The following is a 25,648-nucleotide window of genomic DNA, read 5'->3' as shown; positions in this document are numbered from 1 at the left end:
ATGTTTGATACACAGGACGGTAACCGGTGAGGTTCAGCTAGAATGAGTGAGGGGAGAAAAGGAAAGGAAGTGAAGGCGAGAAGGTTAAAGTGATAACGGGAGCTAGACTTAAAAGTTAATTCCTGCCTACCCTTTTGTTTCAGATACTCAAGAATAGACATTTCTTTGGCTTTTCTGGGCTCAAAGTCTAGAAAGCCCATCCAAGAACATTCTCTTTAACTCCAGTTGGAGGCCAGAAACGAATACTATTAATATTCAAGATTAATTAGAGTACAACAAAGATGGTAAGAGAATGGATATGACTTGGGCTCAGTTGGAGTTTTGGCTCAGCTGGTGTTTGTTTTATTCTTTACAGCTATTGTATAAGAAGGGTTGGTCTTCAGAACTTTTCTTTGGTAGTTAACCTGTTTGCAGACTAGAATCATCTGGGGATCTCTTTAACAATCCCAGTGCCCAGGCTGTATCCGGCCATTTAAGCCAGAATCTCTGGAGTGGCACCCCAGGCATTAGTGTCTTTTTTTTTTTTTTTTTTTTAGACAGAGTCTCGCACTTTTGCCCAGGCTGGAGTGCAGTGGTGCAATCTCTGCTCACAGCAAGTCCCGCCTCCCGGGTTCACGCCATTCTCCTGCCTCAGCCTCCTGAGTAGCTGGGACTACAGGCGCCCGCCACCTCGCCCAAGTAATTTTTTTGTATTTTTAGTAGAGATGGGGTTTCACCGTGTTAGCCAGGATGGTCTTGATCCCTTGACCTCATGATCTGCCCGTCTCAGCCTCCCAAAGTGCTGGGCATTAGTGTCTTTTTAAACTTCCTAGATAATTCTATCGTGTAGCCAAGTTTAAGAACAAATACTGTACTTGATTTTTAAGGGCTCCTTGTTTAAGACTGATTTTCATCATGGTCCATGAGGCAAAAAACACCACAACATAAGTATCTGCAATAGTTTATTTTAAAGACTACATTTACAAGTAGAAGCAACGTGTGTTATCTGTGGATAAGGCAGAGCAGGAACTCCAATCCGAGGGTGGGGGAGATGAGTTGGTTCCTTCACAGAAAATAAGCCTGTTGTGTGGGCATCTTGCTTGCCTGTAGGTCTTTGTTCCCAGTTCAGGAGGTTTTTATTCAGTGCTTGCTTCATTTACTGGAAAAGTTCACTGTGCGCACGTGTCAACGCCTTCCCCACAGCTTCCAGCTCAGCAGCAAACTGTAGCGGACAGATTTACTCCCCAGTTGCTACTATAAATAACGCTTTGAAAACAGCATTCCTTTTGAACAATATGTCGTAGGCCCAATTTTTAATACTGCCAAGTTAGAGATCTAACTAGAGAGTTTAGGAAATGTTTGGTATGATTAAACTTTTCCCTTCAGTACACAATTTAATTTACACAGAAGAGCATCAGAGAAATTTATCTCATAGATATGACTGACATGACTGATAGGTTCAAACTAAAATTTTAGTGGTTTGTGGAGTGGCTAGAAAACATGAATTATAAGCAGTTTTTCAGAATTTAAAAATATCTTAGTTTGAACAGAAGATGTAAATAAGCATTGAGACTGTTGGCAAGTTATGTTTATCACAAAGCAACAAGGAAGAAGGCACAGCGGGTCCCTTTGACCCTTGAACTTGTGGTCACTTATAGTATTAAGGTTGGAAATCATGAGGAAGGATACAGAACATAAACTGAGATCTTGAAGACAGGCATGTTGATAAAAGTAGCCCTAAAGCCTTAATATTAGCAACATTGAAGATGGGAAAGACGAGATTGATTTATTTGGGGACTAAGTTTACACATTATATGTCTCTCAATATAAAACAAAAGCTATGGCTTTAGAGTTAAGTAGGCAAAAGAAAAAAAAAAAAAAGGAGGAAAGACAAAACAAATGTAAGAATAGTTTTTAATCCATGTTCTCACAAGCAGTGCAGAGTGGGCAGGCAGGTACTTAACTACCTTATCCTAATCCTGGATGTGCTCATACAGACTGTCAATTTGGGTCCGAAAGTATTTGGAAAGCTCTCCCCGCTTTGCTTTCAATGTTGGTGTCAAGAGCCCATTTTCAATGGAAAATGGTTCTGGATGAAGAAAAACGGCTTTGACCTGGAAGATGAACACACACACATCCATGCTCATTAGTGATTTGGACTTCTCTGCAGAGCCCGCCGAGTGCTCTGTGAAAAAAGTGAGGTTGATGCAGGGAAAGGGTAAAGGTAATAGTAACACATGCCCATTCCCATAAACATAATTTGAGAAAGAAATGAGTAGGGAGAAGGCAGAATGGATAATAAACAGCAAAAAAAGGACAAATAACTACGAAAGATCATTTTATAGTTAATGGCACAAAATCTATAATCAATTCCTTAGAAATTATATATTTAAACCTCATGAGATAGAAACTTGAAACAAAACTTTCTAATATGATGAGAGGCCAGTATAACATCAGTGGTAGTACATACCTGTTCAAAGGTTTTAAGGCCACTTTCTTTCCCAATTTTCTGCAAGTCTTCTAAAATGGCTTTCCTTACAACCTAAGAATACAAAACATCGCTTAAAGCATGGCTGTTTCAAACAGAGCCTGCAGGGCTAAGCGTGAACCAACTCAGAGTGCCTGGCAAAGCCGTGCAGTATGAAAGCAGGAATATAAAACTGGGCACATTATATGCCCAATATTGAAAGAAAAACTAAGAAGAAAAGGTACATCTAAATGTTAACAGTTTTCCCTGAATAGCATTTTTACTCTTCTTTCCCAGTCTTTTCCCACAATGAACATATTATTGTAAATAGAAAAGAGAGTTTTATTTTTTAAACTCTCCATCCTATCCCCGAGTCTCATAAAACTATTCAGCCTGTTGGGGCTGCAGCCACTTGTGACAGATGCAGGAACTGGTGAGGCATCCTCTCCTCCACGATGGACCCATGGGTGTGCATAAAGCTTTCCTAGGCAAGACTTACTTGGTTTTGGCACAGTTCCTCAAAGGAGCCCTTTACCCCAAGCTTGGCTGCAAATGAGGGAAGTACATCTGGGTCAGGAACCACCACTCCTACTAAGGATGACTATGGAAAGGAAATAAAAGGTGCAAGGGCATGAGAGAAGCCATGTAGGGATTTCCCCAGTAGTTAAATAAAGCAGAATTATGTCGTTGTAATAGTTATTGCCTCAAAACCCTAAATCCAGTGCTAATGTTCTTTTGTCACTATATATTTTCAATACACATGGAACTGTAATCCCATTTTCCCACTCGATATCTCATTACAAAGATGTTCTATTCAAATCTGATCCGTCAACATTAAGCTTAAAGCATCTCTGACTTGTCCAGGTCCACTCTCCCTTAACCCCCAAAAGCTACGTTTAAGCGCAGTGTGTATAAAACAGTTTGTTGTTTTGGGATAAGGAGTTCCTTAAAGCTATATTTAAGCACAGTATGTATAAAACAACAGTTTGTTGATGAAACTTTTGTTTGTTGTTTTATACATATTGCAACAGTTTGTTGTTTTATACATACTGTACTTAAACATAGCCTTAAGGAACTCCTAAAGGAATGGGAACTAAGTACAATGTGGAGCTCATTTTTTACTGAATCATTACCTTTTAGTGTAGCCATTCTAAACAATTCTACTGACTTGTGTACAACGTCCATCATAGTTTCAAAATTTTTTTAATTGAAATTGCCTTATTTGAGGTTGGAATGTAACTTTTTTTTTAGTTTTATAAGCTTGGATCTTCTCATTCTGAACCCAACTATACCCATTTCCTGTAGCTACAAGAACCAGCATGGTTTGTGACTGAAATGGGCTATTGTTAAAATGATGTATTACCCGTAAGCTCTCCCCATGTACAAAAATTTGTAACACTGGTCTGCTCCTGTTGTAGATATTTTCTATCTTCTCTGGCGCAATGTATTCTCCTTGGGCAAGCTTGAAAATGTTCTTTTTACGGTCGATGATCTTCAGAGTTCCATTCTACATGAGACAGATACAAGGATCAGTATTTCTGAGCCACAGAGACGGTATCAGTGGGGAGAGTGGTGAAGTCACAGTCATCTTTCTTCTCTAAAGCTGATTTCTCCCAGAGACTTTTGAGCTGTCTTTCATTTCTCTTTCTTGGCTTTGGGGAAAGGGGAGGGAAGCATCGTGCAGCAAGAACCTGTCTTTACTGTATATCTATGTGGAGAGTCAATGCGCAGCCTCAGAGAAAGTCTCCCGGATCTGCTGGGGTTATGCAAATTGATGCCTCATCCAAGGAAGAAATTGCGCAGCTCTCAATTTCCAATCACTAATTTCCAATTAGTTCATTTTCAGAACTCTCAGCGATAGAGGTGTTGTCTTTTGTTTAGACTTTTGATTTGATATGAATAGTTCTCCCACCGCTTGACTCCCTGTTATGTTTTCCTCCTTGTTAGATCCGGGAGTAAGCTCAAAAAGCTCCACTGTGCTAATCAAGCAAGTCAATTACTGGGCTTGTTAGGACAGCAACAGGGCTGAGAGGACTCCGACCAGCCACCAAAGGTCATTTGCAGCTTCATTTCTCTGAACTAATTGGTCTGAGGAGCTTAGGTCTTTAGGGATTTGAATTGTAGAATTGGGATAAATGGCAAATACAATCCACATGCTAACACCCTAAGTAGGGCGACTAACTAAACCCACTCTGGAACTATCACAAGGCAGACTCAATAAATTAGCCATCAATTCAGCATAACGTTCATTATCTGAAAGTGATTGATAAGGTGCCACCTTCTATAACCCTGGTGTGGGGACATATCTATTGCTTACATCCTAGGCTTATTAGAGTGTTATTTAATCCTGTTACTAGACAGAAACAAATATGTTAGCAAACTACCAAACCCAAATCAATAAAATGCATCGTTAGGACCAGTGTTCTTAAAAGTTACATTGTCAAGCATTCCTTAAATCTCACTTAAATCTTAAATATTGATTGAGCAAGAAGGGAGTTTTAAATTCTAGTTACATTCCCACTTCCCCAGCACATAGTTAAGACAAAACTTTTGAGAGGGGAGATCTTTTGGAAAATCCCATCACTGCCCTTGCAATAATTTCCTTTCTTCCTATGAAAATAGCAATTACTGCTAATTATCATCAAGCTATGCTAAAAATATGTCCCTGTATCTTCCACAGAAAGGGGCTGTCAAGGTCAATGAGAGACAAACACTAGCCTCTGCAAACACTTGATTTAGAAATCCTTCTTCCTTGTTTTGATATGCCTGTGAATTAATAGGGAGGATACTTATCCCAAGACACTCATAAGAGGCAAAAGTTGTGGACCAACAGCGTTATCAAACCAAAATTTTCTGGGTTTTTGTTTTGTTTTGGTAGACACAGGGTCTTGCCATGTTGCTTAGGCTGGTCTCAAACTCCTGGCCTCAAACAATCCTCCCGCCTCAGTCTCCTCAAGTGTTAGGATTATAGGCTTGAGTTGCCACACTTGGCCTCAAACGACAACTTCTGCCTCAAGAAAAGTTAAGGGGCGGGGGAAAAAAGGACAGAATAGTACATCTCCCTACTCCTTTTCTGGAGAAGTCACCTAATTTTTCCTTGGCTGGTAGCAAATCTATTCCATTGCAGGGGACCCATGCCAACTCTTATGTCCAGGTCTACCTGATGTATTAAAGAATCCCACCTTCAGTTTGGGTCTAAAAACAGTGCTAGGATCACTGACTTACTGCTTGCTGGTGGTATATTTGATAAGGAATAAGGCAGGAAGAAAACACTTCAACTGGTCTACATCTTGGTGTCTTCGATAACAGTGTGATCAAAATACCGAAAGTAGTCTCTGGCGGTACTTCTGGTGTGGTAGCTTATACCAGTAATCCCAGAACTTTGGGAGGTCAAGGCAGGAGGATTGCTTGAGGCCAGGAATTTGAGTCCATCCTGGTCAACTCAGCGAGACCGCATCTCTATAAAATTCTAGCTTTGGCAGCTCCTATTCACACATTAAATTACTTTCTCAGAATTTCATATTGTTGGTCCATGGAAGAGCTGCAACTAGAACACAAATCTCCTGACTTCTAGCCTATATTCTTTTTTTTTTTTTTTAACTTTTAAGTTACAAGTTAACCTAGATTCTTTTAATTGTATGTTTTTTTTTTGTTTTTTTTTTTTTTTTTTTTTTTTTTATTTTTTGAGACAGAGTCTCTGTCACCCAGGCTGGAGTGCAGTGGCACAATCTTGGCTCACTGCAACCTCTGTCTTCTGGGTTCAAGGGATTCTCCTGCCTCAGCCTCCCAAGTAGGTGGGATTACAAGTGCCCATTTACCAGGCCCGCCTAATTTTTGTATTTTTAGTAGTGACGGGGTTTCGCCATGTTGGCCAGGCTGGTCTTGAACTCCTGACCTCAGGTGATCCACCACCTCAGTCTGTATGTTCTTCTCTGGATAGTATGAGGAAGTCATAAGCCAGGTAGGGTACAAATCTAATCCCCTCCAGCTGCCTCAGCTGATTAACCTGCTTGCATTTCTGCCCCTCTTGCTATAAGCAAATTGTTCTTCCCAGTCCATTAGCACAGACTTCCAGGAGTTCTGACGATATACCCACCGGGAGCCAGCGACCAATGTCTCCTGTGTGAAGCCAGCCATCACTGTCCAGGGCTTCCTGTGTCTTCTCAGGGTCCTTCAGGTATCCTTTGAACACGTTTGTACCCTTGATGCAGATCTGCACAGCAGACATACAAGGCGGTGACAATAGCAAAGGCTGCTCCTCCCAGCGTGGGCAGTTTATGAAACATCTGCTCCCCCTTAAATCATTTGATGGCTTCCACTACACTGTGAAGAGCACCAGATCTTAGTCTCCACTACAGGGGATAGGAAAGTGAAGTTCAGAGTGCTTAATTCTTTGCTAAAGATCTCAAAGGGGCCAAATCCAAGTTTGCTTACAATTATTTGCTCCTTCTGATATAAACCGCCCCACCATGATTGTCTGACCACAGGGCATGACCTACCCACCTCTCCTTCATTATTCACTGAAAAGTAGTTCATGTCAGCCACATCTTCCAGCTTCACATAATTGCAAGTCAGGGGCGCCCCAACGTGACCTAGAACACACCACGCAGAATCAGCTGAGAAACTCTTGCATAGTGATAATTCCAGGCATATTTCTGAGATATTTATGACTTGACTCTAGAAGAGTAAGACTGAAAAATCACCTGGCACCAATGCACACTAGCCAAGGTAGGCAGGCCTGGGCCCAATACTTGAATTTTGCATTTGCCACATTAGTCCAGAGAACTGAGGTTATCTAAACTCCAAAGTCCTAGTTCAGTTAGAGCCTTTCTTCCAACCATGGCACCTCCTGCCCAGCAGATGGAGGACTTACCTGATGTCCAGTCCCCAGGTGATGTAAATGTACAGCCAGCTGTGCATTCTGTTTGACCATAAGCTTCATACACCTGGGAAACCAAAGAAGAGCTTGTAGATTTACTCAAGATAAAGTGTGAGCTGGCCATGTGCTATGGCCAAGACATGAGGAAACCAAGGTCTCTAAGTGTTCGAGACCACTTAGTGTCTTAAAACCTTGAAATTAGAGGGGGCGGTGGCTCACGCCTATAATCCCAGCACTTTGGGAGGCTGAAGCTGGAGGATCACCTGAGGTCAAGAGTTCGAGACCAGCCTGGCCAACATGGTGAAACCCGATATTTACAAAAATACAAAAAAAATTAGCTGGGCATGATGGCAGGTGCCTGTAATCCCAGCTACTCAAGAGGCTGAGGCAGGAGAATCACTTGAACCTGGGAGGAGGAGGTTGCAGTGAGCTGAGATCATGCCATTGCACACCAGCCTGGGCAACAGAGCAAGACTCCATCTCAAAACAAAACAAAACAAAACAAACAAACAAAAAACCTTGAACTCATACCCAAGCTGCAAAGTATTTACTACCAACACTTTTGGCCATTCAGAAACCAAAAGGGTCTGGAAATAGACCAAAGTATAGAACTTTACATGAAAAAGCATTTTGGCCAGGCATGGTGGCTCACACCTATAATCTCAGCACTTTGGGAGGCCGAGGCGGGAGATTCACCTGAGGTCATGAGTTCTAGGCCAGCCTGACCAACATGGTGAAACCCCATCTCTAGTAAAAATACAAAAATTAGCCGGGCCTGGTGGCATGCACCTGTGATCCCAGCTACTCAGGAGGCCGAGGCAGGAGAATCGCTTGAACCCAGAAGGCAGAGGTTGCGGTGAGCCGAGATTGTGCCATTGCACTCCAGCCTCGGTGACACAGCAAGCAAGACTCCATCTCAAAAAAAAAAAAAAAGAAAAGAAAAAGAAAGAAAGAAAGGAAAGGAAAGAAAATGCAGCATTTCAAGTAGGTGGGAACATGTAAGTTATTCACTAAGTGATGGTCAACCCAATAGCAATTGAACTTCAACCTGAGCAATGGAGCATCACTGAAGGAACTGAAGAAGGGGAGTAGCATTTTTTAAGGGAAATAGCTCCCATTGTGATATAAAACAAGAGTTGGCAAACTTTATCTGTACAGGCCAAGATAGTAAATATTTTCTGCTTTGTGAGCCATCTGGTATCTGACTCAAAACTTGACTCTGCCAACATAGCACGAAAGCAGCCACAGTCCATATGTAAATGGATGGACATAGCTGTATTTCAGTAATATTTTAAAAATAAAAGCCGGCTGCAGACTAGTTTTAGCCTGTGCTGCAATTTGCCAAACCCTGGTATAGAAGATAATCTTGATTGGAGAGAGGCTGGGGGCAGGAAACAAGTTCACAGGCTGCTGCAAAGGAGGGTGTGGCCTGTGATAGGCAGAATTGGGAGACAGAGGAAGGCTTAAAGAAGACATTTCTGGGAGGGGGTTAGCAACAGAACCTGCCGATCTATTGGTTTTAGGGGCTTAAGGAAAGGACAATATTAAAAATGGCTACAAGGATACTGATTTGAAAGACTACAGGGCCTCAGGCCTTGGCATCAATCTGGAGTCTCTTTTGATTGTGGTTATACGGATAGGGGACTCATGAGGAAAAGTCTGTGCCTGTTTTGTTCATGCTCTGCATGGCTGGTTGAATGAATAAACTATCCATCTGGGTAAAAATTGAGACAATGTGCATGACCAAGCACTTGCACAAATTTCAGGTGGAACTGAGACTTACATGGAAAAAATGGAAAATGGTAAGTTTGCCAGAAAGTAAGGGTGAAATAGTCTTACGAAGTATCAGGGGTTAGGAAGTCCTGTCTAAGCAATTTAAAACCTACAAATATAAAAGATTATTTAATTTGACTATAAAAACATTGGAAATTTTTATATGGCAAAACACAGGGCAAAAATGATGAGACTAGGAAAAATCTTTCCAATACGACAAAAGTTAATATTACAGGTTGACTATTCTAATCTAAATGTTTGAAATCCAAAATGTTCCAAAATCCAAAACCTTTTGAGTGCCGACATGATGTTCAAAGGAAATGCTTTTTGGAGCACTTCAGATTTTGGATTTTCAGATTCAGAATGCTCAACTGTTTTATAATGCAAATATTCCAAAATTGGGAAAAAAATGCAAAATTCAAAACACTTTTAGTCCCAAGCATTTCAAATAGGGAGATACTCAACCTGTATTACTCTGTGAAGAACTCTTAGAAATATAAAAAAGGACCAAATTATCTTTTGCCTGTTTTTCTATAAGGAAGTAATAGTATAATTCATGGATGAAATACACATGTCAGTAAGCAATAGAAAGATGCTTGGTATAAATAAAAGAAACAAAACTTAATAAGATTTTTCATTTATCTGATTAGCTAATATCTAAATGACTGATAAAGTCTGTCACTGGCAAGAGCGTGGGCAAATAAGGCCTGATGTACTTGCAGAAATGTGTAACAAACATCTTTCTGGAAGAAAATTTGATAATATACACTATTACACACACACACACACACAGAGACATACACTTTTGACACAGTAATCCCTTGCGTGGATTTATTCTAGATTAATGATTAATTGATTATAACAATGAAAAATATCATAAGCAACTCAAGTGTCCATTAACAGATTAGTTATTTGAGTACAGCTGACCCTTCCTTGCACAACACAGGTTTGTACGGCACAGCTCCACCGATAGGTGGATTTTCTTCTGTCTGTGCTGCTCCTGAGATAGCAAGACCAACCCCTCCTCTTCCTCCTCCTCAGCCTACTCAACATGAAGACAGTGAGGATGAAAACCTTTATAATGATCCATTTCCACTTAATGAATAGTAAATATGTTTTCTCGTCCTTATGATTTTTTAAATAACATTTTCTTTTTTCTAACTTCCTTTATGGTAAGAATACGGTATATAATACATATACAAAATATATGTTGATTAATTATATTATTGGTAAGGCTTCTAGTCAATAATAGTCTACTAGTAGTTAAGTTTTTGGGGAGTCAATTTTTTTGTTTGGTTTTGTTTTGTTTTTTTGAGACGGAGTCTTGCTCTGTCGTCCAAGCTGGAGTGCAGTGGCGCGATCTCTGCTCACTGTACGGTCCACCTCCCGGGTTCACGCCATTCTCCCACCTCAGCCTCCTGAGTGGCTGGGACCACAGTGGCCCTCCACCACGCCTGACTAATTTTTTTGTATTTTTAGTAGAGACAGGATTTCACCGTGTTAGCCAAGATGGTCTCTATCTCCTGACCTCGTGATCTGCCTGCCTTGGCCTCCCAAAGTGCTGAGATTACAGGCACCAGCCACCGCGCCTGGCCGGGGAGTCGAGTATCATACATGAATTTTTGACTGCGTGGGGGTAGGCAATCCTAACTCTTGCATTGTTCAAGGGTCAACTACATTCAATAAACTATTGAGAAATCATTAAAATGATGCTGAGCTTTATTTGACAAGGAGCAATGTTAACAAGTGTTTTAGAGCGCTAGTTTTATTTATGTGAAGGTTTCTACACACAGATGCCTGAAGAGATGATGAGAAGAATATTTTCTCTGGATTTTGAGAATTTAGGTGACTTTCATTTTGGTACCTTTTAGTTGTTTTCATTGTTATTTAAACAGTGAGCTTGTTTGTGCAAAAGTAAACTGGCCTATTTTCAAAGAAGGTGCTTGGCTTACCTGACATCCCATTGCTGCCCGGAAGAATGTCATGACTGGAGCGGAGATGGGGGCAGCTCCGGTGACGATTATGCGAACCCTTCCGCCCAGGCTGGCCTGTTCAGTGGAAACAAAAGACATACTAAAACCTATTCTCTTGGCTTCAACATCCTCTACTGTAGAGTGGGTATAATAGCCTGTCCAGCGTTGTTATGAGAATTAAACTGATATCAATTCTCACGTTAATTTACAAAGCACTTAGAATACAGTCTGGATTGTAGAAAAGCACTTAAAATGTTAGCTATTATTGTCATCGCTATCTATAGCTGGGACCAGAAGCCATATATTTCTCAAATAATTTGTATTCTTTAGCCCCTCAAATTGCTTATAATCTCAACAGACCACCAAAGAAAATAAGAGAGAGTGCTAGAACTTAAATAAAAGATTTTTCTTTTTTTTTTTTTTTTTTTTTGAGATAGAGTCTGGCCCTACTGCCCAGGCTGGAGTGAAGTGGTGCCATCTCAGCTCACTGCAACGTCTACCTCCTGGGTTCAAGCGATTCTCTGCCTCAGCCTCCCATGTAGCTGGGATTACAGGCACCCACCACCACACCCAGCTAATTTTTCTATTGTCAGTAGAGAGCGGGTTTCACCATGGTGGTCAGGCTGGTCTTGAACGCCTGACCTCAGGTGACCTGCCCATCTAGGCCTCCCAAAGTGCTGGGATTATAGGTGTGAGCCACCACACTCAGCCTGCTTCTTTTTTTTTTTTTTAAACCTACTCCCTTTAGTAGTAAAGTAGTACAAGAAAGATCTCAAAAAGCAGTGGACAAAAAGTGTGAAAGGATCTCTAGCTAAAGTGACGCTCAAGCAACAGAAGAAAAGCAAGGTCTGTGGAGTCAGAAGGCAGCCCAGGTATTTGCCTGCTTCAGTCCGGGACCTGTCCAACCTACCTGGATCTTTGCAAAGATGAGCTTATCCCAAAAACTGTCACGCCTGATGATACCCTTTTGAAGCTCCTTGAATTTACTGGCAACAGCCAAGTTCAACAAGAACTTCTTCAAGGGTGTCTTGGCTTCATTTTGTACCTGCAGAGTGATAGCTCCTTTTAGTTGGAAACCTATTGGAGATACTCATCAAGGCCATTAGTCAGCAAGAAACAGTGTGTTCTAGCTTCATAAGGAAGTGGTCTCACAGTCTCACACTCATGAACTCGATTGCGAATAATGATGAGCCCAGAGAATTATGGCCATGCTCAGAAAGAAGTGAACTTAATGCAAAGCTCCAGTCCTCCCCTTTACTGCCCCAATTTTTAGTCCTTGGGAAACAACTTGACAACTGAGATAAAGAGGGACTGCCTACAAAGTCACCTGGGGGGTACTAGATTTAAAACAAACAAAAAAACAACAGCTCAATGGGCACCACCTCTAGGGCTTTTCATTTAGTAGGTCAAAGGGCAGCCTAGGAATCTGCTTTTTTTTTTTTTTTTGAGATGGAGTCTCACTCTGTCACCCAGGCTGGAGTGCAGTGGCGTGATCTCGGCTCACTGCAAGCTCCGCCTCCTGAGTTCATGCCATTCTCCTGCCTCAGCCTCCTGAGTAGCGGGAACTACAGGCACTGGCCACCATGCCCAGCTAACTTTTTTTTTTTTTTTTGTATTTTTAGTAGAGATGGGGTTTCACCGTGTTAGCCAGGATCGTCTCGATCTCCTGACCTCGTGATCCGCCCGTCTCGGCCTCCCAAAGTGCTGGGATTACAGGCTTGAGCCACCGCACCCGGCCGGACTTAATTCTTCCTACTAAAATTATTTCTTCCCATTGGGCTTAATTCTGACACCATTTTTCCAGCTCACATGATTTCCCTGGTCTCCCTGACTGTGGCCTCACTGTGACTGTATGTTCCATCAACCACACTCCTGCCAAAGGACAGCTTCCCCAAGTACAGCTCAAAGTGATCCCTTATTTCCAAAATTTAGTCCTGAACTCTGTAGCTGGCTTTCAAGATTCCACCCTACTGGAAGTCAGATTCAAGGCAATTGAAGTCTTTTTTCTTGTTCAAAATTTGGAGAATCCCTCTCCGTCCATCTTCCATGTTTACACCCCCATTTTTGGGCCTCCAGCAAGCAGGGGTGATAATTTTTATCTTCTAATGTAAATTGGGCTCTAGGACATAAGCATCTTCTTATGCCTATAACATTATCATTGTACCAATATGTCATAATCTCTCTCCAAGATCCATGCTCAAATGCTTCCTGCATCATGTCATTCTTGAAACCTCCCTCATCTAAAAGAGATTTATCTTTCTTCAACATTCACAAGACTTACCCTCCCTCAACAAGTCACTGATAAAGAGTTAGTATTAGAGACCTGTGCTAATAAAGTCCTTCATTTTAAAAATACATTCAGGAAGTGAACTGTGTATTAGGTATTAACTACACAATAACTATCTCTGAAAAATAAAAAAAGTACAACAACAACATATGAACAAAAACCATAATAACAACCAAATCTAATAATTGCATAGCATGGTAAGAAACTGTTGGAATTGTTATCAGTTCTGCTAGAACACCGCCTGCCCTGTCACCGGAGCCCATTTAGCATCTGCTGAGAGTCCTAATAGTGAAAGGAAGTGTTAAAATCTCGGAGGTGGTTGGGGAGGTGGGGGAGGGTTCCAAAGCACGTGAAGAATGGCCATGTATTACTTCCTCACGGATCCCAGCCTGAGGAATCATCACATACTATATTGCCTGGGTTCAAATAGCTTTGATAGCTCCTTGAAGCAATCTGACAATCTAACAATTGGGTGAGAAATATACAAGATGAGGTTGAGACAACTTGTGCCAGAAACCAAGGAAGCAATCAGAGGCTACAGGGGTATTGTCAAAAGGTCACCCGAGCAACTTGATGAGGGTTTCCAACTGCCAAGATGGGGCAATAAGAAGATCAAGAAGAAAGACTAACAGTTTGGGAGGCTGAGGTAGGTGGATCACTTGAAGTCAGGAGTTCGAGACCAGCCTGGCCAACATGGTGAAACCCCCTCTCTACTAAAAAATATTTTAAAAATGAGATGGGTGTAGTGGTGCACGTCTATAGTCCCAGCTCTCAGGAGGCTGAGGCAAGAGAATCACTTGAACCCAGGAGGCGGAGCTTGCAGTGAGCCGAGATCGTGCCATTGCACTCCAATCTGGGTGACAGAGTGGGACTCTGTCTCAAAAAAAAAAAAGAATGACTGAAATTTAAAAAACAAATCTGAAAATTATGAATTCCTAAAAATACACAGAGAAAATCTCATTGGCTACTTTTGAAGATTGCTGAGACACAAATCCATTTTTCTGAAGATTGATAAATAAAAATAATCAAATATTCGCCAGGTTTTATGGAAGAATCTCAGCTAATGAATGCAAGAGGAAGACAGAATTACAGGAATCACCATTCTGTAATTTCTAATGAAAAATAGAGCAGTGCTAGTCATCGGCATGACTCGCTAACATGACTACTGAAACAAGACTACTGAAAGCTTGATTCTGCCTTACCCCTTTTGAATGTGACTCTGGGCAGGTTATTTAACCTCCGAGGCTCATTTTCCTCGTCATAAGTTAGAAATAATAGGTGTAAGTATGATTTACTATGATTTTGTGAGGATTCAATGAGAGGATGCCTCTGAAATGTGTATCATGAGGCCTGGCACTTCAGCAAGGGAACAGCTTCCCCAGATGTCTGCTGAACCCTGAGGGGCTCCATAAGTCTCTGAGTCAAGCTCTTTCTTCAGATCAGGTCCAAGTCATCTTGCCCAAGAAAAAGGGGACTGTACTTATTTATTTTTCATTTTTAAATTTTATTTTTATTTATTTTTTGAGATGGAGTCTTGCTCTGTTGCCCAGGCTGAAGTGCAGTGGCATGATCTTGGCTCACTGCAACCTCCGCCTCACGGCTTCAAGCAATTCTCCTGCCTCAGCCTCCCGAGTAGCTGGGATCACAGGCGCTCACCACCACGTCCAGCTAATTTTTGTATTTTTAGTACAGATGGGGTTTCACCATGTTGGCCAGGTTGGTCTCGAACTCCTGACCCCAGGTAATCTGCCTGCCTTGGCCTCCCAAAGTGCTGAGATCACAGAAGTGAGCCACTGTACCTGGCAGGGATTGTATTTATAATGGTTTTTCATAGCTTGACCTGTAAACATGGCTTTACGTAGATATTTGTAGAGGGTGGAGGTAGAGGTGGAGTAAATCTCATAGTAGTACAGAGTTCCTTCATGCAGGCCGAAGTCACAGAGTCCCTTCAGCGGAAAGTTAGTACCTTATCGTAGATCCTGTTAAGGACTCGAGGCACCGTGGGAAACAATGTGGGCTTCAAAGTATTCATGTCATCAGCCAGCAACCGAATATTCCCTTGGAAGAATCCAACTCTGGCTCCACAGCAGTACGCAACAGTCTGAAAACAAAACCAAATTATAGAGCTTAGAGGCAAACAACCCCTTTAGTGGGGACCTGTCTTGGAAGGAATTTGGGAAGTGGGCTAAGGCACACAGACACTTTCCTTACACAGCACCTCCCCGCCAATTCAGGACTCTGAGAGCCTTCCCCCCAAAAAGGATGAATATTTATCTCTGCTGGGGTGGCATGACAGATGAGACAGATATTGAGACTTTGTGGACCCCCAGACTCCACCACAGGTCTGTGTGACAGTCTCTAAGACAATCATCCTTTGTAAGACGCAATTCATTATATAGCACTAAGAAAGCACTGCCAATTAAAGCAGAACCTGCCTTCAATCGTAAGACCAGCCCAATTTCATAAATTACATTAAAATATTTTTTAAGGTTTCTTAGAATCAATTTTTTATGAATCAGATACATTACTTTAGCCCAAAGAACTGAATCTTGCATTTTGGCATTTTAGGCATCAACCATGAGCTGGCTGAAGAGGCATTTGGGGGTAGCGAGGAGCAGAGAGAGAACTTTCCAACCACACTACCTGTGTTTTTGAAAGACTGACACGGCTGTCGGTTCTCAAATCAGCCTCAAAATAGCCTGAAAAGCCTGGAGTACACTCACAGAAGAGTAGACCTCCTCCAGTGCACACAATGCTGACAGCACCACCTTACACACTCAGGTGTGGTGCAAAAACTCTCACGGGGGACATCTCATACCTTATGTGGATCAAATGCTCCTTCCCTGATCCTCTGTGGGGAACTTCCTTTTCTCTAATCCTAGATCTTTTCAAAAATTCTAACCAAAATAAAATTTAAAAAGAAGACAACGTCTTGTGTCAGCTCAGAATTAAGGGCAGATAGTAAGCTCCTAGCTGTGATGTCACTAGACTCACACACCCCCATGAAGGCAGAAGCATGTACTATCCTCCCGGACACATGCAGACTTAGCAGAGGAAGGCTCTGCAGGAAATGAAGGGTCATACCACGATTAGAGCTCCCATGAGCCAACTCCTTGCCTGGACCTCTCACACCAGAGAGAGGACAGTAAATACTGTGTAGCTGCCTTTGGAATAAACATGTGATAGCAAGTCAGGACCCCCTTGCCACATACTGCTAGGAACATAGAACACTCACCTGTACAACCCTCTCAAACATATGAGCCAGAGGGAGGTAGGATATGGTCACATCGTCGGGAGTGGGCTCAAAAGTATGCTATGTAGGCCAGGGAAGCAAGAGAAGGCAACATGAGATTCATGGCAACTTTCATCTCCAATGGAGTTTTTAAAACTACCTCCTCCCAGGACTACCACAGACAGCTGTATAGGTGGTACACTGTGTAGACCTGAGATGCCTTGAACTGCATATAGTGTAGAAATTTACAGTGATCCTAAAAGACCAAGGCTTGAAAATGTACAGTCCTGTAGACAAAGAACACACTGGTGTTTGTCCACACTCAGGCCTTTAACGTGTGTGTGTGTGTGTGTGTGTGTGTGTGTGTGTGTGTCTGCCTGCTCTAACTTCAAAAATAAAAATCTTATGACAGATTCACGTTTTAATGAGAGCCTCTTTTTCAATTGACCACTGACCTCCACACATTTGAGAAAGGCAGAAGCATTTGAAACAATATTTTGATGGGTTATCATGGCTCCTTTGGGGTCACCTGTAGGAAATAAGAGGTGGAGAGAAAGATACTTTATGTAACTAATAGGTAGCCTTTGGCCTTGAAAGAAACTAGATTCAATTGGTTTTATTCCAGAAGGCCAAGAGCATTTCCTGTCACTGTGTCTTTTTGTGGATGGTATATGCCTCTGTTTAGAATAATGAATTCCCCCGGAGATTCTACTGCTGAATGCATCATTGGCCTTCTACTACTACACGGAGCACAGCCGTGATTTCAGATAGATGCACAGCTGCAAAGAAAAATTCAAGTTAACCCTCCTTCTCCCTCCACCCCACATCTTGTGCTATTTATATGTTTGGAATTCCAGATCTACCAATATTATCTAGTAATATGGTTATAAACACTATAAACTGGGCATACTAGAATGAATATAACTGTAGACCATGATGGACCACATTAAAAACTATTAAGCATTCTAACAGATGGGTGGATGTAGGGTGGGGTTGAAGCCCTCTATGGAAAACTATCACTGAGTTATCTTGATTGAATGAAACCATCCCAGTGGTGTCAAATCAAGAGAGTGGTGGGTTGGTGGGGGCAGAGGAAAGGACTTTCTGATGTCATCTTTAAGACCCCTGAAATCTATTGAATGTAAACAGCTCCCAGTATACCAAATGAAGTTTATTTACTTATGTTTATATTTTTCCATTTGGGAATTCACACTTAGAAGCCTTAGGCTGTGAGCCCCTAAGGATAGGGCTCATTAGACGGAATATTTACCAGCCTACCAGAGGCCAAGAATTGAAATCATGTTCTTGGCTGACCAGGGGTCTAAGGTTCAGCTTCATGGGCACTGACCTGTGGTCCCACTGGTGAAGCAGATGATGCTAAGGTCTTCTGGGCTAGGAGGCTGGAGGAGGAAGCACAAGGGCTTATTCTACCATGAACTTTGAGAGTTGACAATGGCAAGGCTCAAATTCAGGCAGAAGAAAACTTACCACAGGTTTTCTGAAGTGCTCTTTGCCTAGGTTCTATATGAACAGAAAACCAAGAAAGAAAGACATCAGTTGAGATGGACAGACTGTGATAAATGTGGCCCTCTCCCTCCCTTTCCCATGAGAACATCTCTATGGGAATATAAGCAAAATTCCAACCTGGATTAGGACCAGAAGCCAACATTCAGGAACAATGGAAGTCCCAGGGAAGAGCATAAGATTTCTCTAGAAAATCATCTACCTACAGAGGGTAGATTGCATGTTCAAACTTCCCATTGTACTCTTAAGTTTCAATCATCTAGCGCCATAACTAAATCTTTTTTGAAAGAAAGGAATAGCTAACATTTTCAGAGCTTATTACATACACATCACTTTCCTGATAAATTTATATATATGAATTAATCTAACTCTTTACAAGACCTCTGTGAGGTAGGGATTATTTTTATAACCATTTCATGGACCGAGGAAAGAGAGATGAGATTGCCCAAGGTTGCCTAACAGATGTGGAGCTGGCATGTGAACCCAAGCAGCCCGGTTCCAGGAGCCACCTCCTTTAACTATTACTGAACTCCTATTTATATATTATCCACTTAGAAGTCCATGCAGCCGGCCACAGAACTTTGTCCTCTCCTGGCATGAGTTTCAAAGTTGTCTTGTGGAAATTATTCTCAGAGCTTCACATCATGAGTCTAATTTACTCCTCACATGCCACCCCTGGAGAACAAGAACCCTGTCCTCTTGTGAAGGTATCTTGCAAGTTGCCTAAGGTGTTGGACCAGCATTGGAGCCGCAAGATAAATTTCAGATCCATACCTCAGCATCATATAGGGATAAGATCTCAATTCCACTCTTCTCCCCTCTTTGCTTCAGGTCATCATCAAAGGGGTCCATAAGGATGACCACCTTCAGGCTCGGTGTGAAGCCTTTCTCTACATTCTCTATCAGCACCGATGCCTTTTGGGGTGTGTCACAGATCACCATGGCAATATCAGCTGAAAGCCAAAATAGAACCAGAGATCACTCCCCCTCTCTGCTAAGTACCTAATTGCCTTGCAAGAAGGAAGAGGTTTGAAAAGTTTTCAAAGCTGACAGGTGTCGAAAGGAGATTACACCTGCAAATCAGATTTATAATGTACAACCTGAAATACTCCATTGATGATAAATGAACTTAACTGAAACAGAAACACGTCATGTTCTTGAACTATGACAGCAGATTTTACAGTTTCTAGAGGAACCACAAAATTCCTTCTGTTTAAGAATTCATTCAGATAACCTGAACAGGTTACTGAGGTGTGGTTCTATCAATGTGTTTTATTTTGAGGAGGATAGTAGGGAATACAGGAAACAGGAGGGGAGAAATAGGATTTTTAGCTGACAAGTATTTTACAATTCTAAATTTTAGCATTTGTTTTGATATATGTTTACATAAAGCTTCAAATGATGTTTACTGTGCAAATGGACCTACTCACTTAATCTACTAGTCCCACGACAGAAGGTAACATGTTGGATATGTGAAAGTGCTGTTACTTGTCCATCAAATTTGGACTTGTTTCTCTAGCAATGACAATTATTTTCTGCAGACTCACCATGGACATTGGTACATGCTGGTTAACTGTACTGACTTGGATTTACAAAGGTAGGAAATTAAATCTGTAGCTTTACTGTGATTTAGTCAATTAAGTTCATTGTCTGGGCTTTTATCTAGTGTGTTCAGAGTAAGTAGTCTTGTCTCTATATCATCATACCATGTCACCTTGAAGCATGTCATTGAAACTTCTATCTTTGTGTATCTCTGCTTCATGGGCTTTTTGTAGCTTTCCTGAAAATTATATCCTAAGTACTACAAAACTAGAAAGACTTGAACATTTTCTGACCACAGCATGTCAAGTTTGCTTAAACAAACAAATAAACAAAACAGCAGAAATTGAAGAAATACTCAGCATTGAGGAAGAATCAAGTTGTAATGTAACAGCAAAATTTTACCCTTGTTGACAATATATACGATGGCTTCTGGTCCCAAGGTGTCATACAGAGGTACAGCTACCATGGAGTATGTGTAACAAGCCAATTCAGAGATGATCCACTGTACAGAGAGAAGTTCAAGTAAGGACTAGAGGGCACATTGAAGAGTACTAGTTCAGTCATTCAGCCAACAAATGCTATCTGGTTTTCTGTCTTGTTTTGTTTTGCTTTTGTTTTTGTTTTTGTTTTTGTTTTTTTTGAGACAGTGCCTCGCTCTGCTGCCCAGGCTGGAGTGCAGTGGTGTGATCATAGCTCACTGCAGCCTCAACTTTCGAGGATCAAGCGGTTCTCCCACCTCAGCCTCCTGAATAGCTGGAACTATAGGCACACATCACTATGTCCAGATAATTTTCGTATTTTTTGTAGAGACAGGATTTCACCATGTTTCCCAGTCTGGCATAAAACTCCTAGCTCAACCTATCTGCCTGCCTGGGCCTCCCAAAGTGCTGGGACTACTTATTTGTTGACTTTAACGTAAAAAAAAAAAAAAAAAAAAAAAATATCTCTTTGGGGCCATAGGGACAGTTGCAAACACTGCTATAAAGTACAATTAAATAAGGGAGATAAGGAAGGCACAGAGACAACTGCAATACAAAGGTAGACCAGAATACAAAGGCAGAGTGTGATAAGTTCCATCCATAAGAGGTATGGAAGGCATTAGGAGCCTTAGGGTGTCAGAGATCACTTTCAACGGTGAGGCAAAGCAATTTGGGACTGCTTGTGGGAAAGAGATGAAAACTGGGCAGGGCTTTAGAGGACTAGTAGGATTTGGTTATGGATGGAGAGGTAGATTAAAAGAAGGAAGTGAATGAACAAAGAATAGTGGTATGGTTTGGCTGCGTCCCCATCCAAATCTCATCTTGAATTGTAGTTCCCATAATCCCCAGGTGTTTTGGGAGGGACCTGGTGGGAGGTAATTGAATCATGGGGGTGGTTACCCTCATATAGTTCGATATGGTTTAGCTGCATACCCATTCAAATCTCAACTTGAGGCCGGGTGCAGTGGCTCATGCCTGTAATCCCAGCACTTTGGGAGGCTGAGGTGGGCAGATCACGAGGTCAAGAGATTGAGACCATCCTGGCCAACATGGTGAAACCCCGTCTCTACTAAAAATACAAAAATTAGCTGGGCGTGGTGGCATGCACCTGTAATCCCAGCTACTTGGGAGGCTGAGGCAGGAGAATTGCTTGAACCTGGGAGGTGGAGGTTGCAGTGAGCTGAGATGGCACCACTGTACTCCAGCCTGGCGACAGAGTGAGACTCCATCTCAAAAAAAAAAAAAAAAAGATCTCTACTTGAATTATATCTCCCAGAATTCCCACGTGTTGTGGGAGGAACCCAGGGGGAGGTAATTGAATCATGGGTGCCAGTCTTTCCTGTGCTATTCTCATGATAGTGAATAAGTCTCGCGAAATCTCATGGGTTTATCAGGGGTTTCCACTTTTGCTTCTTCCTCATTTTCTCTTGCTGCTGTGATGTAAGAAGTGCCTTTTGCCTCCTGCCATGATTCTGAGGCCTCCCCAGCCATGTGGAACTGTAAGTCCAATTAAACCTCCTTTTCTTCCCAGTCTTAGGTATGTCTTTATCAGCAGAATAAAAACAGACTAATATATTGTTCTCGTAACAGTGAGTTCTCATGAGATCTGATTTCATAAGGAGCGTTCCACCCCCTTTGCTCTTATTCTTTTCTTTCCTGCCACCATATGAAGAAGGACATGTTTGCTCCCCCTTCTACCATGATTGTAAGTTTCTTGAAGCCTCCCCAGCACTGCAGAACTGTGAGTCAATTAAACCCCTTTGCTTTATAAATTACCCAGTCTCAGGTATTTCTTCGTAACAGTGTGATAACGAACTAATACAGATAGCATGACATCATTGTGTGGGTACACATTAGCAAGTGTGAAGACTACAGGAAATAAAACTGGAAAGGTAGGTAGGAATCTGCTAGTGATGGGCCTTAAATGTCAATGTAGATGTTATGGACTGAATCCTGTCTCCCTGTCTCTCCTCCTCTGGCCCAACCCAAATTCATGTTGAAACCCTAATCCCCAATGTGACAGTATATGAGATAGGGCTTTTAGAGAAGTAATTAAGGTTAAACGAACTTATAAGGGTGGGGTCCCAATCCCTTCCTTCTATGAAGAAGAAGGGTCATGAGGGATACATGTGCACAGAGAAAAGGCCGTGTGAAGACAAAATGAAAAGGTGGCTGTCTACAAGTCAAGGAGAGAGGCCTCAGGAGAAGCTAAACCTGCTGACACTCTGATCTTGGATTCCTAGACTCCAGAACTGTGAGAAAATAAATTTCTGTTGTGTAAGCCACATGGTCTGTGTATTAGATTATGGCAGTCCTAACAGACTATACAGTTGTTCCTTGAACACATGGGTTTGAACTGTGAGGGTCTGCTTGTGGATTTTTTTTTTCAATAAAAGTTACATTGAGTGTGCCTATATTTCCTGCCTCCCTTTCTACTTCCTCTACCTCTTCCACCTCTGCCAGGTCTGAGACAGCAAGATCAACCTCTCTTCTCCCTCCTCCTCAACCTACTCAAGGTAAAGATGACTCAGATGAAAACCTTTATAATGATCCATTTCCACCTAATGAATAGTACATACATTTTCCCTTCCTTATCATTTTCATTTCTCTAGCTTACTGCATTGTAAGAAAGCAGCATACAATACATATAACATACAAAAATATGTGTTAGTCAACTGTCTACATTATCAGCAAGGAAGGCTATTAGTAGTTAAGTTTCAGGGGAGTTATCGGTGGATCTTTTTACTGAATAGGCGGTGGTCCTAACCCCCATGTTGTTCAAGGATTAACTGTATCAGATTAGGTGTTAAGTTCCTAAACTAGAGTCAAGGGAACCTTTTTCTACTGAGGCTGACTGTGACAAGAATAGAGTTTGTAGATTCACCTAAAATTATAGGTGAATATTTTTATATTTGTATTAGCATTAGAACTGGGACTTGCAGTTTGTAAACTTGCAATAAGATCCACACAGAACTTAACTCCCCCAAAACTTAACTACTGATGGCTTCTGTTGACTGGAAGCCTTGCTGATAACACAGACAGTTAATTAACACAGATTTTGTATGTTATATGTATCATATGCTGCACTTCTAGGGAGCCTTTGAAGCATGAAAAGACTTCCCCAGAGGGATAATGCGCCTAATGACTTAATTGAAACTTGGAGATAAGCTTGATTCTGTCATCTTACCATCAAAATCTGCTTCCAGCTCACTGTGGAAAGACGTCTACGGCCAGACTCAGTAGCAATGAATGGCTGAATTTACTGGTTCAAGTACAAATTGCAAGTTTCAGTTCTAATACTAGTACATACTTTCCACAATATCTTCAAGATCTTATTTGGCGGTCCCTCCTAGTTTCCTTATTTTCCTCATGTAACAATCAGACCAACTTCAAATGACTCATGATAGACTGGGAAACAAGAGAAGTCCGAACACCTAGGTGACAGTGCTAGACACTTAACCAGAAATTAAGTAGGTTCTGAGTTGTAACTCTTTCAAGCAGAATAAGCATTAGAAAATTTTAACAATAGCTTTGGTAAAGCATTAACGAGTGTTGGCGTGCTGGATGGGGAATCGCATTTGAAGTTTTTAAACTTAACCCTGACTCATTTCCTTTAGTTAGCTTCAACATAGTTACCTCTGGCCTATTCTGAGCAAAGATGCCGACAAATTGGTCCGGTGACGATTTATATCCTTTATGCAAGAGACAGGAACCCAGGTACTCCGCTCTATCAGACACCTACAAAAAAGAGAAATGGGGTGAGAGAGAGAGGGAGAAGAGGTCAAGACTCAAAACTGACCAATACGGTATCCTGTAGTTCAGAATACTATGTTAGAAAGAATCTGTCTAAAACCATGGACTCAACTTACCTGTTTGTAGGATAGCCATCTGTAGGGCTGGTTTGGTTTCCTATATCCCAAGCAGGGCCCATTGTCTAAAAACATAATATTAAAAGAAAATCAACTCCAGTTGCAAATTCTCTGGACCAAGGAAGTTAAAAGGAGATTAAGAAGGGGCAAGACACAAAGGATAAGTCCAACGAGGATTTGAGCTTCTCTGATATGATCAGGAAATTCAAAGTCAGAAAGCACTGAGTTCTCAAAGATGAAGAGTCCTATAAATTATACTTGAAACATTTAGGAAATGCTACATAAAACAGGAGCGGTTCAGTGTTGAATATGTAACCTGCATGATAATGTAGACATTCAGAGAAAACCATCCATATGGGGTTAGCCCACAAAACGTGACCAAGTAAAAGCCTACAAGTAAACACAAACAGCCTGTATTGAACAATCTCGGATTGAATTTCCCTACAATAAAAACTATGCTCATAAAAATAAAAAAAATAAAATATGAATCATCAATCTCATCATCCAAATACCATTATTAGCACTGATATGTTATTCTATGGCCCTTTTGCATAGTTTTACAGTTATGTTCATTCCCCATGTATAGAATGAATATAATACTTTGATATCTTGCTTCCTCTCCCAATCTGACATAAGTATTTTCATGTCATTATTTCTTCTCTGTAGTGGTTTCAATGGCCAGTCGATGAAGGGTTCTATTGTAGTTGACTTTATTTCATTGTGGGTATTTAGATTGTTTTCAAGTTTGACACCTTAAATTACGCTAAGTATTTTCAAATTGATCCTTTTAAATTTAGAACATTTCCTTAGAATAGAGCTCCTAAAATGTAATAAGGGAAGGGAATGGGGGCTCAGAACAGTTAGGTTTTTGATACCTAGACCACACTGCTTACTTGAGCAGATGTGACAATTCACTTTTCTCCTATCATATCAAGTTTTAACATACTCTCATAGACCGCTAAATAGTGTCTTTAAAAATTATCTTCAAGGCTGGGCACGGTGGCCCATGCCTGTAATCCCAGCACTTTGGGAGGCCAAGGCGGGCAGATCACCTGAGGTTGGAAGTTTGAGACCAGCCTGACCAACATGGAAAACGCTGTCTCTACTAAAAATACAAAATTAGCTGGGCGCGGTGGCACATGCCTGTAATCCCAGCTACTGGGAAGGCTGAGGCAGGAGAATCGTTTCAACCTGGGAGGCAGAGGTTGCGATGAGCTGAGATCTCACCGTCGCATTCCAGCCTGGGCAACAAAAGCGAAACTCGGTCTCAAAACAAAACAAAACAAAACAAAACTATTTTCAGGTTTGATAGGTTTGAAAGGTTATTACTGTAGTCTAAGTTTCTTTAACAGCTAGTAAAGTGGCACCTTTTTCCTTGTTAGGTTTTATTTACTCTCATGACTTATTTGTTCATATACTTTGCCCATTTGTATGAGAGTATCTTCTAAGATATCAAGGCTTGTAAAAAACATGGAGACACACACGCAGGTGTGCACATACTCATGCATTTGTCTTCAGTATTTTTTCAATTTACACCTTGCATTTGACAATAAAAGAATTAAACTTCTGAACATCTTAACTACTCAGCCTTTCTTAAAATAAGTTTGGGAACATCCATTTACAAGAATAAATGGCATCTCAGTT

General features: G+C 41.4%; 1 protein-coding gene across 3 annotated transcripts in view; it reads right to left on the bottom strand.

The window, feature by feature from the left end:
- Positions 1-924: 924 nt before the first annotated feature.
- ACSL5 (acyl-CoA synthetase long chain family member 5) overlaps positions 925-25,648 on the bottom strand; it is a 54,903-nt gene continuing 30,179 nt past the window's right edge. For all 3 annotated transcript variants that reach the window (XM_050804363.1, XM_050804364.1, XM_050804362.1), the window contains exons 4-21: positions 24,005-24,069; positions 23,772-23,873; positions 20,059-20,158; positions 18,889-19,067; positions 18,079-18,111; positions 17,939-17,990; positions 17,046-17,119; positions 16,594-16,671; positions 15,325-15,459; positions 11,982-12,116; positions 11,051-11,146; positions 7,320-7,392; positions 6,950-7,038; positions 6,543-6,659; positions 3,810-3,953; positions 2,946-3,047; positions 2,450-2,521; positions 925-2,093 (exon numbers count right to left, since the gene is read on the bottom strand). In XM_050804363.1, the coding sequence (XP_050660320.1) occupies positions 1,953-2,093; positions 2,450-2,521; positions 2,946-3,047; positions 3,810-3,953; positions 6,543-6,659; positions 6,950-7,038; positions 7,320-7,392; positions 11,051-11,146; positions 11,982-12,116; positions 15,325-15,459; positions 16,594-16,671; positions 17,046-17,119; positions 17,939-17,990; positions 18,079-18,111; positions 18,889-19,067; positions 20,059-20,158; positions 23,772-23,873; positions 24,005-24,069 (1,787 nt within the window). In that variant the 3' untranslated portion in view covers positions 925-1,952. The remainder of the gene's footprint in view (positions 2,094-2,449; positions 2,522-2,945; positions 3,048-3,809; positions 3,954-6,542; positions 6,660-6,949; positions 7,039-7,319; positions 7,393-11,050; positions 11,147-11,981; positions 12,117-15,324; positions 15,460-16,593; positions 16,672-17,045; positions 17,120-17,938; positions 17,991-18,078; positions 18,112-18,888; positions 19,068-20,058; positions 20,159-23,771; positions 23,874-24,004; positions 24,070-25,648) is intronic.

This window comes from Macaca thibetana, chromosome 9, assembly GCF_024542745.1.
Source record: "Macaca thibetana thibetana isolate TM-01 chromosome 9, ASM2454274v1, whole genome shotgun sequence".
Classification (NCBI taxonomy): domain Eukaryota; kingdom Metazoa; phylum Chordata; class Mammalia; order Primates; family Cercopithecidae; genus Macaca; species Macaca thibetana.
Note: the sequence above shows the minus strand (reverse complement) of the source record. Positions and strands in the feature narration are given on the sequence as shown.